General features: G+C 38.7%; 1 protein-coding gene across 1 annotated transcript in view; it reads left to right on the top strand.

Moving 5' to 3' along the window:
* The window catches only part of RAP2A (RAP2A, member of RAS oncogene family), a 30,987-nt gene extending 21,696 nt beyond the window's left edge, over nucleotides 1–9,291 (top strand). The window contains exon 2 of the mRNA XM_054655075.2: nucleotides 5,265–9,291. Within this exon, the coding sequence (XP_054511050.1) occupies nucleotides 5,265–5,502 (238 nt within the window). The 3' untranslated portion in view covers nucleotides 5,503–9,291. The remainder of the gene's footprint in view (nucleotides 1–5,264) is intronic.
* Nucleotides 9,292–12,132: the final 2,841 nt, after the last annotated feature.

Here is a 12,132-nt window from a genome sequence, read left to right as displayed (position 1 = left end):
GTAATAAAGGAGATTTAGTACTGGAGACTTCTTTTGATTATTAGTAATAGTTATCCTGTATAGATACCTTTTGTATTTCAGTGGTCCCAGTTTTTATCATATAAAGCTGTCATCATGCATCTTTCCAAAAACTTCAACAGGACTTAAACTTGTTATAAAAAATAGTCTTTAGGAATACATGGCATTATCTTGGTTTGTTTTTATTACACTGAATGATTTGGTTGAAAATATTTGGGTCTGATATGAAACTCAGGAAAAAAGTCTTAGAAAAGAGACACCACTTCCAGAAGGTGAAATTAGAAAACAGGAACCTGTTTGTACTTTTTTCTGTACTGACTACTGCAACTCACACACGCACAGAGTGTAGGGGAACTGGGCAACTCTACCACTGTTTAAAGGAATCAGATCAGTTTATTAGCCTTGGCATGTTTGGGGGTTTTGTTTTAAAATTCTTGCTGTTTCAGTCTTCATTTTTATTATATTTTCACTGCACATCATCTTTGTTTTTATCTTTATCCAATGACAGTTCTAACCAGAAATCTGAGAAGTACCTTGTAAAAGAAGGTTTTTATTGCCCATGTTTTTTTGGGTGGGATTGGAGGTGGAAAGGAAAAAGTCTCTGAAGATCATTCTCATACCAGTCACCTTGACACTTTCTAAATGTTCTAAGCTTTTATTCAAAGTGTACATAGTAATCTAAACAGAAATGTGGATGATGTGTATGCCATGTGAGGTAAGATAAAATATAGGAATATTTATCGCTGTGTGACATATACGGCTGTGTGGTCAGTAGTGTATAACTGGGGCACATAAAACATTTGATGTTTGTGTATTTGTTCATTTCATGTGGCTGTGGTGTCCATCCTCAGGAAAACTGAGGGATTTACTGTGGGCTATTGGTCCCAGGTGTTCATTAAAGATGGGTAACAGGGTGGGTTTTAGCACTGAATTTATCTAGAACTAGCAAACACATTCTGATTGTCTTTTATGGGGCAATGACTATACCTTGCCAGTAGTGGAAACCCTAGATATGATGGCATTTGACTCTGTACTGGTGCCTTTCATAGGGCTATAAATGACTGCAGTCCTGCTACCTCTTCAAGAATCACCACTGCTCAGTATCTGTCATATTGGAGCTAAAGATAATGAGATCATTTAAACAGGGTGAAGTGCCTTGTTCTTTAATCATGTTCTGCAAACATGTGTAATAGGTCTTGCAAAATTTGTTCCTGAAGAGGTCTTAAAAAGTCAAGCTTTCCCCTGCTACATTTTTGAGAGTGTTTCTTACAGGCTCTGCTATATTTGCTCCAGAATACGTACTGTGCTCTTTGATACTGACAAAAGTAGCAGCAGTTCTTATTTTCAGGTGTTCCTCATGCTTTTCATTAGGAATGATCAGTGCTGCTCAAAGCTTTTCAGCCATACTGAGAAATTTGAATTTTCCTGTTCCAGAAATGAGCAGAACTGTGCCACTTTTCCATTGCTAACAGAACAGGCAGGGGCAGGTGGGCTGCAACAAAAGGCAGAACTTCTGCCCAGCTCCCACTGTGAGCTGAGCTGCTCTCTCACAGATCCTGTGATGGGAACAGCAGCCTGGATTCAGGACTTCAGTATGCGTGGTGGGGTTTCAGCCTCTTTTGCTCTGCTAAAAGTATTTGTGAGTAAGTTAGATCCTGCTGGAGGAAGGATTTGTGAATTCCCATGTTTAATTTTTGTGGTTGTATGGAAGGATTCTGTATTGCTTCTTGGACATTGCAAGGTGGCTCTCTTTTTTTATTTTTTTTTCCTTTGTGAAGAACCTGTTTTTCTCTTGGGCCACTGAAATTCAACAGGGTGAAGAAGAAATTACCTTCTTCCCTTCAGATTTCATTAGAATCATATAATTCCCCCATGTCTGAGAATCTACCCTTCCCTTGGCGGGCCTGTGCTGCTGTACACCACCTGAGTGGTGGGTGTTCAACATCTGGCTGGTCAAAGCTCTGAGTATCAGGTGGGGTCTCCAGATGCAGGCAGAAATTGCCTCCAGTGAGATCAGCAGCTGTAGTAAGGAAATCTTAGTAATCTGTAGTAAGCCAGGGATCTCCCCTGTTCTTTTCATCAGAAAAGAAATTGCCCAGGATACTGAGGCAGGAAATTCTGGCAGTGTTGAGAGGTAAAGGGTGCAGAGCTAGCTTCAACTTCAGAGTTGTAGAGTTTGATTTGGGCAAGAGCTAGATTTTCCACAAAGTGTTACCAGAACTCAAAACTGGAAAATGTGAAGGCCCTTAGGACTCTGAATGAAGACACACAGTTCATCATCCTCTTGGTACTTGGGGAATATGATACATAGAAGTTTGGTCTGAATCCCTCTACTCAGCTTGGGTCTGGCAGGACTGATAGAGCTGGAGCACTTAGGTCCAGCTCATACCAGAGCCAGTCTTCTGCTCAGTATCCCTGGACTGTTTTTCCATTATTTGCTGTATTCTAGGAAGTAGACACTGACTCTTCTCTGTAGAAAGATAAATTGTATTTATAATAGACAGGCATAAGTATATATAAAAATCTAAAATATGTGTCACACCGAATATGTATATATATAAAATATATTTTTTCTGTAAAATTAACCACTCAAAATCTAGGTAGTACAGGGATGTATTCTGCAAGAGCAACTTTATTTTTGCTAAGGAGACATAATGAGAGCTTTGCAGAAACACTTCCTTACACATTTCAGTCTTGGAAAGTTATTGGTTATTGGGTGAATCTGAATTATAAGGTGAATAAGGCTATTGACTGTAGGATCTCATTTTAAGTGATGAAGGTTGGTAGTGAATTGAGTAAATGCAACAGGAAAAGCAATACAGAAAATTGCTTCTATCAGTTCCACCTAATAGTTCATAGATGGTGCTGTGCAAATAAATTAAATTAGGCTTTTCACATCTTTTCTGTCAGCTCATCAGTTCTTTCTGTTCTTCAGTACAAAACATCAGGGTTTCCACTGCTCCATTTCCCAGGTGCTGAGTATTCATAGCATACAGACACTCAGATATTTAGTTGCCCAGCTTTTCTAGCGTTCCTAAATCTTTTAAGCACTTGAATTTTTCAGGGGAACTGACTATAAGTCTGCAACAAGTGGGTATGTGTTTCCTTATATGTTTCTCAACAATTGAAGTGATGTCACAAAACTCAGAAGTGATCATGTGTTTTAATTCTGGTTCATCTATTTCTTCACTGGGCATTTCTCAAGCACCTGCTTTGAGCTTCTCAGTTTTACCAGAGGGCAAGCCAGTGGAGGGTGAGAGGAAGTTCAGGGCCTTCAGAAATAAAGTAATGCAGTGAAGGGTGTACCTGATTCCATTTCCACTGAAGGATTTTTTTTAATGCTGTATAGCAAATACAATAGGACGCATGCATCTGAACAATAAAGATAAGGCAATAATTCAGTGTTTCTTTTTATCTGTTGAATGCCATCCATCTTATGTAATTAAAGACTGTGCTATCTTGTGTTTAAATGCAGGAGGACAGATTTCAAGGTGCTGGTGTGTATTTTGGTACTTTATTAATGGCAGCTTAGCTCTTACAAGTGTTCCAAAGATATCATTGTGCTTGAACACTTATCCACGGAGTGAGAAATGGATTCTATCTCTTCAGATGGTAAATGAAGGCATGATAAATGGTAGAAGTGAGGGGAATTCTCTGCAATTATTGATGACAGCCCTGGACTATGGATTAAATGACATTATCTTAGTAAGCAAAGAGGCATAACAAAGTTTACAATTTCAGCTACATTTTATGACATAGTTGGACAAATTTTTATACTAATCTGGTGATGTAAGAGTTGCTGATGTGATTTGAGACATTATTGGCCTTTTATCCTTTTGGACTCTGGGGGAGCTCCACTGTCCCTGCAGCAGGAGCACACAGGTACCTGTTCCAGTGCACAGTGGGGACAGACAGAGGGGAAACAGGCTGTTCCCCTCAAACAGATGAGGCAGATGCACCAGTGCTGCCCTGCTGCCTTGCCTGGCAGGCAGGGGGGATGGGTGGGAGGGATGAAGAAGGTGGCTTAAGGAGGGTGTCATCTTCAGGAGCTGCAGGTGTCAGCTGCGTCCTTTGTCTGTCCACAGTTCAGACTTACTCCAGTGATTTGACTCAAAGCAATACTACTAAGAAAAATATGGAGGAGAAATTCAGGTTTAAGTTAAGAAGGTACCATCTTGCTTCTCTTAGGTCTGGTTTGAGTGCTGAAAAGTCATGAGTGGTTTTGCTCTCAGTCCTAGTTGCTTTTGTGAGAAAACCTGTGTAAGAGTATTTTGGAAATAGGCCCAGTGTTTTCTTCTCTCTTTTCTTTTCTGTGGCAAATATGTAAATTTGAAACCTGATGGAACACTTAGTTTCATGTCTGAAGAAAGGTTTATGAATGTGAGGGTGGAAAAAAAAGAACGGCAGGCATTTCAGTTTTGTTAAAAGATTTGGCAAGGATTCTTTCACAAGGAGGTGCAAAGTAAAGAATTCCTTCATAGCAACATGATCTGTTGTGCTGTCCAAGTTGATTATGAAGCAGAACTGTGATAGTATTGCCTGGAACTTAATTGTGATTTTTTTGGTCTCTTCAACTTGTTTAACTGGCATAATGATGTGAATGCTGCAAGAGAGAGATACACATTCTGTATTATCTAATACATATTTTTATGTAACAGTACTTATGTGTGTATGCAGTACTTGAAGCGGACTACATTTCCTCAAATTCAGAATTCATTTACTGGCCCTTTGGTTGTGTCTCATTTATTGCTATTCAGAGAGTTCTGCGTATATTAACCAAAGGTAAATGTTCTCTTGAAAGGGAGGGAGAGTGTTGCATCGTCATCCCAAGCAGGAGATACAAAATACCTCTTCAGGGAGAAGGAGGGTGTAATGTTGAAGGGAGGGTTTGATGTCCATCCTGTTCTTACACATGGAGATTGCAAACAGAGAAAATAGTATTATATTCCTCATTTTTGTAGTGTGAAAGTATTCCTGGCATGTTTCCTGGAAGGAAGGAAAATTCAGGGGAGGATGATTTTTGTAGAACTCTGAAAACTCTGAGGGGAACAAGATGTGCAACAAATTGCTAGAATGTGAAATACACACTTTTTCAAATGTAAAATTTTAAGGTCATTCAAATGTCTCTTTCCATTTGGGCCTGTAGTGTTTGCAAATAGATTTTTTTTCTTCCTTTTTTTTATTTGAAGAATGTTGCCATTTTTAAAAATTTAATTATTGTTGTTGTTTTTGTTTTTAAACTGTAGGTATGAGAAGGTGCCAGTAATTCTGGTTGGTAATAAAGTGGACCTGGAAAGTGAGAGAGAAGTATCATTGAGTGAAGGCAGAGCCTTAGCTGAAGAATGGGGCTGCCCCTTTATGGAGACCTCTGCTAAAAGTAAAACAATGGTGGATGAGCTCTTTGCGGAAATTGTTAGACAAATGAACTATGCAGCACAGCCAGACAAAGATGATCCATGCTGTTCTGCATGTAATATACAATAGCATTAAAAATGACCTAACCTGGACTTAATTTGCAGAAATTTTGTAAGGTGGTAAAACTGTCTACTTCACTTCCTGGTTTGTGGGTCACTTGAAATACATCTGTAGTGAAGTAGCAACATTAACTCAGAGCTGAGCATTGAAAGTCAATCACTGACTCTGAATATAATTGGGTTAAATGACCACATCTCACCCGTTTTTCCCCTTTGAGCACCTGCAATTTTATGGCACAGTCAGTTGATCTACAGGGCCGTTCCTGTCGAACGTACGTGTGTTGTCACGTCAGACAGCAACAACAGCAGCTATTTCCGAAGAGGACAGAATCCTTTTGGAAACGGAGACGAAAGCCGCGGAGAGGATGTCTCTGAAGACCTTTCAGGACAAGCATAAGGATGAGAAGGAGAACCAAGTCTTTTGGTGTCTGATTACCACGCTTCAGAATGGACACTATCACATGTGGCTGAGTTTGTTCAGTCAGTTATGTTGATTTCACCAGAACTTCTGACAGTGTTGGAGGAAAAGGCTACCAGAGACCCATATAGTTTGGATTCTTTTCAAAATCAATGCTATTATTTCTACACTTTATCCCACATCTTGAAATAGAAAACATTGTATCAGTGTGTGAAACGAGAGGCAAGATCTGGAAACAAGTGACGGGTGAAGAAACAGTCTGGCATTGGAATGTTTTAAATCTTTCATTTTGCTGCTCAAAAATGGAGGATCGCTTCAGGTTTTGGTCTACAAAAAGCCAAACAAACCCTCTGTTTACAAAGCAGGAAGCATCTTTATTTTCACTTTACTGAACCAGGAGGAAGCAACTGTGATGAAAAACAAAAAATTGCTGAGCCTTACTAACAAGGAACAATTTAATAGATTAACTAGTACCATCTTGTAAGGAAAATTAAGCCATGTTTCATCCATATGTTCCCTTCTGCAGAAACCTCGTGGGACAGTATGAACATCCTACATTTTTTAGTTTGTTAAAGACAACAGTTTTTCTTGCCTTTAAGGGCTACATTCTCTGGTGTGATCCCAAACTAACATTTGAAAATCCAGTTTGCTATTTGATAGCTTTAATGTTGAAAACTTAAATTGAATAACCATGTAAAATCATTTGGTTCAGAGGTGAAATAGTTACGGTTGTAATTCCTTAGGTGAGTGTGGAAATGGCTCTTTAATTGCCTGACACACTATTCAAAGGTTGCCCCAATTATTGGAGTGTTTAATGGTGGGAGCAAATATTTTATTTGGAAAGGATGCTCGAGCTCTGACTTGCTAGTTTCATAGCAGTGAAGTATTTATCATTTGCATGACTAATGGCACAGAAATACCTATTTCAAAGTCTTACAATCAAAGTATAGAAAAGTTTTCAATCGCAATGTTTAGATTTTAAATGCTGGAGAGATTGTCTTGAGCTGGATCTTTTATAGGTAAAATTGGCCATAAAATACAGTCACTGAGCCTGTGGTCTAAATAACACCATGCGTTTATTAGTTTTTAAATCTTGTGCAGTAACAGTGTAGTTCCTTGTGTTTAAATGAGTGAAAATAGGGGTGCTGGGCTGTGTGTGTGTGTGTTGAGTGTGTATGTGTGTGTGTATATGGCCCTTAGAAATGCTGTAATTGGAGTTAGGTTCGAGAGTTTTGCCTCCATCTGCAGAACTTCCTAAAAGCGCTCTCATCTGCCACAAAGGACACTGGAGTAGAAAACACTTTGCAGATTTCCATACATAAATATCCTTAACATTTGAATTATAGTTCACTGGATGATAACTAAAGAAAATCGTTTTCACGGAAGAGAACTGGCCAACTCTGCCCTTAATCTTTCAAGACCTTTCCACAACGGTGTGACAAAGGGCATTAGATGTCACAGAGCATTAAGCCTTACTAGAACGTAAATGTAGCCCATTTCCCACCTACTTTGCAGAGCTTTCGTTACTGTACTTTGTTCTCTTAGGGAGATAGGCACACCGTTTATTTCTGGCATCTGAATGCCCATTTTGGGTGCTCTGAATTGCCCTCCTAGAGGCACCTACCTCTTTCCATTGACTGTATAGCAAACTTAGGCTTTTAACTTTAGTCCTCCAAGTCACAGAACTCACATGCCTAAACTAGATGGTATGAATGTTCTCTTACCACTCCCTGCCTGCCCATAATGTCAGCTGCCATGCTTAAACAAGATGTGAGATGTAGGATCAATGATATTTCAGGGTTTCAAATATCTAGATTGGTTAATCAAGCAGCACAATCCATCCACAAAACAGCTTGTCAGTGTGAGATCCACTGCGTAAGCACTCGAAAAAGAAAAACCACAAAAAAGCAAACCAAAGCCAAATTTCAAACTGAGTTGGAAGTGCATGTTATGCGAGGTTATTTACAGAGATGTTAAAAATCTTACCTGACAGATTGTTCATCAACCGAGAAAATGGCACAAAGTAGAGTATGAACAGCCTAACATGAAGTTCATGATACAAAGCAGATGGGCTTTAAATGTAGGAAAAATTGCACAGTAAATTTGTAACAGAAATATTAAAGAAAATATCTCCCAGTTTTGTTTCTTCATTACACTCTTACATTTTCAAAAGCATAGGCCATATGTAAGCTACCATGCAACTTGGCTGGGGGAGCAAAGTGTAAGTGTTGTTTTTTATTGTATAGTTCTGAGGAAGTAGTTATGCACTATTTGTATTTCCACTAATGTGAAGATAGTGGAGCTTGAATCAATGACAGTTGCACTCGACAGATTTTTCAAGTTATAGGGGTAGCAGAAAGGGAGGTAGGTGAGCCACTCAGCGGCTGCATGGCCACCCTGCAGGAATCACTGGTCTTGGGTCACTGTTTCATTTGTACCCTGATAGGATTACCAATTATAGTATTTGAAAATTTCTTATAACATGCCTTAAAATATTATGATTTGTTCCAAAGACCCGCTTTTCCTTTGGCTGTTCTTGTAGAGCTTTGTACTTTTCTACAAAGACAGCATTTTTTCCAGTTTTGTTGTTTTTTTTTTTAAAAAAAAAGTTGCAACTTTTATTCTTTTAAGCTATGATAGAGCAACTGTTTCCTCTTTCCCTTAAAAATACACACAAAAATTATTCAAAGCAAACAAACCAGAATCAGATCAAGAGTATATAACTTGCATTGGATTTTGTTTGAGTTTTTTCTGTTGTGCCCATCCCCCTGCCCACCCCTTCAGAGCATCAAGAAAAGAAATTTGGTGACATTTTCTGTTCTGATTCTAGCCTCTCCCTAACCCCAGTGCTACAGTTGCCATTACTTTTCTGTGGGAAAACTACTGGTATTTGCTTTCCTGTATAGAATGTTACCTAAAGATGTCAGCCATTTGGTTGGGGGGTTTTATGCATGTTTGTTTTAAATTTTCTTTTTTTTTTTTACCAGTGTGCCATCAAAGCACTGGTAAGGCTTTAATTGTGAAACTCCGCAACAAAAGCAAATGTTTGACAACTGCAGGAGGCTTTTATCTGCATTGTTGTGCATCTGTTAATTCTTGATCAGGGTTTGAAGAAAGACTGAAGTGGGTTCTGGAGTCAGACTTAACGCTGTTGATTTGGAGTTTCCTAGGGGTGAATTAATGTATTTCACAGTTAATTGTTGAGCTCTAATACAACTGGCAACTTAAAATGGGGCAACAGTTTGTTTTGTAACAATGTCAGTTGTTTAAACCTTGATGTTTCAAATAAAACAAGAATTGTACATAGAACTCAATGCAAACTCAGCAGTTGTATTTGGAGTTAAATTATTTTAACAAATAAATTTATTTAATGAAATCTTCCTTGCATTTTCTCTGTTGTCCATTTTGATTTGATTAAAAACTTCATCCAAAGCTGATGAGGGTGCCCAGTAATTTGAAACAACATTGTCAACTATATTCAGTTCAGGAAAGTATTTCCTGCCAAAATGGTCTTCTGGTACAAATTAAGTAGCAATAAGTAAAAATCAAATATAATTCATTTTGGAGGGATGGATGGATAGATGGATGTTGTGATCTAAGTTATGAACTTGATAAAGAACAATAGCAATGGAGGGCAGTTTTCACTTTTCTTAGTGGGATACACACTGACAATAATCAGTAATACTCAGTATTTGCTAAGATACAGCTCTTGCTATGGCAATATATATAAATTTATATATATATTTACATATATATATATGTAAATATATAATAAAATGTTCCATATATAAAAAATGACCACATAAAAACTTGTTCAATATGTGATATAGTTAATATGCAGAACTACTTTTATAGCACTGAGACTGCAAAGGGTTAAAGAAGGATTGTTTGTTATATCAGCTGTTCCATTGATGAGTGTTTTGAAGGCTTTCATCACCACACAAAAGGAGTTAGTGTTAAAAGAACTTCAAATACAATTAGTGTTGCAGAGATTTATAAATGAACAGTTGAGCTAATGCTAACAGGATTATTCTAGCTAATTGGCACTGATCAGCAGTTACATTTTAGTCATGCCAGTATCACTAAAAAACCCTGTTTTCAGTAATGATGGGTGCTTGGTAGGCTCTTGTTTGTATGTCATGCATGCCTTAAGGAGCAAGAAGCCTGAGGCTGGCACATCTTAAATGCTTTTAGTTCTATGGATCATATAGAAGGCTGACACATGCTGCTAATTGCATGTTTTTGATTTGCCCATTCATTCTGTAAATCAGTTCCAAGGGAACTTTTGCTGATGGGTTCTTCCAGTCCCATTAGCTTAGTAATATCCTTTTGTTTTGCCCAAGAAGATACCTATAGAGAGACAACATGAATTCATTGGGCTGTTCTGAACAGTTGAAAAAGTGTGTGACATGCTCTTTTCAAATAACTGAACAGCTAGAAAACTTTGAACTTTTCACTCCTAGCAAATGCTTTCTCTGCCTCTCTGCACCATTCTCCCCTTTTTCTTTTTTTTTTTTCCTAGCTACTGCAGGAAGTTTTTTACTCTGTAAAATATTTTGGTTGGATATAATATCTTGTTATCAGTCTTCCACAGGTATCAGTCTAACTGAATCACTAGCCTTTGGTCAATATTTTTGTTGCTTGACCATGGAATCACTGGACTCCCTCTCCTATCCCAAGGTACCTCCAGTAGTATTATGTCCTTGCTGGTTACCTTGTGCTTTATTCTCCATCAAATGACATCTATTTTTCTGAGTGCAGGAAGAATTATTTTGAAATTGATGGAAACTGTGCTTGTTGCTCTGTCTGGCCCATAGCAGTGTAGTCATCTCTTCCTTTGGCAGGCACCATCTTGGTCATTCTCATTTAAGAAAGAAATTTCCAGCTTCCAGTGACAGTTTGAATGCACTAGTGTCCTACTCAGTTGTCTTAAACATAATTCCTGTTTTGCCATAAAACCTGTAGAAAGAACTTTTCTTTGGGTTTTTTTTTTTGCTAATTGCAGTCAGACATTTAGAACTGCAGGTTTCTTTTCTTCATAGGGAGGTCAATTAATATGTCTGGATTTTGACTCCATTTGTTTAGGGTTTCAGTTGTCTGATGGCCATTTTTCTTCTCACATTGGAAGTAAAAAGTACTGAGCTAAGAGTCATGGGCTCATAGAATGATTCAGATAGAAAGGGATGTTTCTAGAAAGTTCATCTAGCTCCAATCCCTGTACTGTAGGCAGGGATGCCTTCCACTAGACCAGATTGCTCAAAGCCTGGCCTTGAACACTTCCAGAGATAGGACATCCTGTGCAGCCTGTTCCAGTGCCTCATCACTCTCACAGTGAAAAAATTCCTTCCTTGCAATCTAAACCTGCCCTCTTTCAGTTTGAAGCCATTCCCCCTTGTCCTGTCACTACAGGCTCTTGTCAAAGGTCCCTCTCCTGCTCTCTTGCAAGAAGCCCCTTTTAGGTACTGGAAGACAGCCAGAAGGCTCCCTGAAGCCTTCTTTTCTCCAGGCTGTGGGTTGCATTTACAGGCTGGATAGCAAGTGGGTGGAAGTAAAGGCCGTGTTGATGTGAGCCAGGCACTGTGCGACACTGGAACTGCTAACGGCACATCTTCATTCCACTCTGCTGGAACAGTTTTTCTGTGTACTTTCAAGCACATGCTTTGTGGTCTGACTGGAATATGAAATAGTCTGTGGGGCACTGAGAATTTATTTCAAGTTCTTCACGGTGCAATGACCACATAGGTAGACAACGAGACAGCCACGTAGGAGTCTCACTGAAGAATGGAACAGTGAGATGGTTAGCTGGCAGAAGTGGAGGAGCATGGGAGTAGATCTAGGTTAAAGAGGTAAGTTTATAAACCTGAATGACTGCTGAAGAAAAATAGGTAGGTAGACTGAGTGTTGTGTTGAGTGGTAGAAATAAGAGTATTAAGGACGTTCTTGCACAAAAGTGCTTATTGGGTAGATCAGAGAACTGGATCTGAAGTGTAGTCTTCTACAGGACATTTCATTGAAGTAAGTATAAAGCTGCTTCTTGAGATCTTGTATGGAAAGATTCTGAATTTTTCTTGCTTTACAATCCTTGTAAAATTTAATAACCAAAAGACATTAACTTCAAACATCATCCCCAAATACTTGAGACATGGCACCTTAGCTTTCTAGTTGTACAACACAGCTTAGGAAAACAAAACATGCTTTCATCCTACAGCCAAGAATATACTC

The sequence above is a fragment of the Agelaius phoeniceus genome, chromosome 2 (genome assembly GCF_051311805.1).
Source record: "Agelaius phoeniceus isolate bAgePho1 chromosome 2, bAgePho1.hap1, whole genome shotgun sequence".
NCBI classification, from domain to species: Eukaryota; Metazoa; Chordata; class Aves; order Passeriformes; family Icteridae; genus Agelaius; species Agelaius phoeniceus.
Note: the sequence above shows the minus strand (reverse complement) of the source record. Positions and strands in the feature narration are given on the sequence as shown.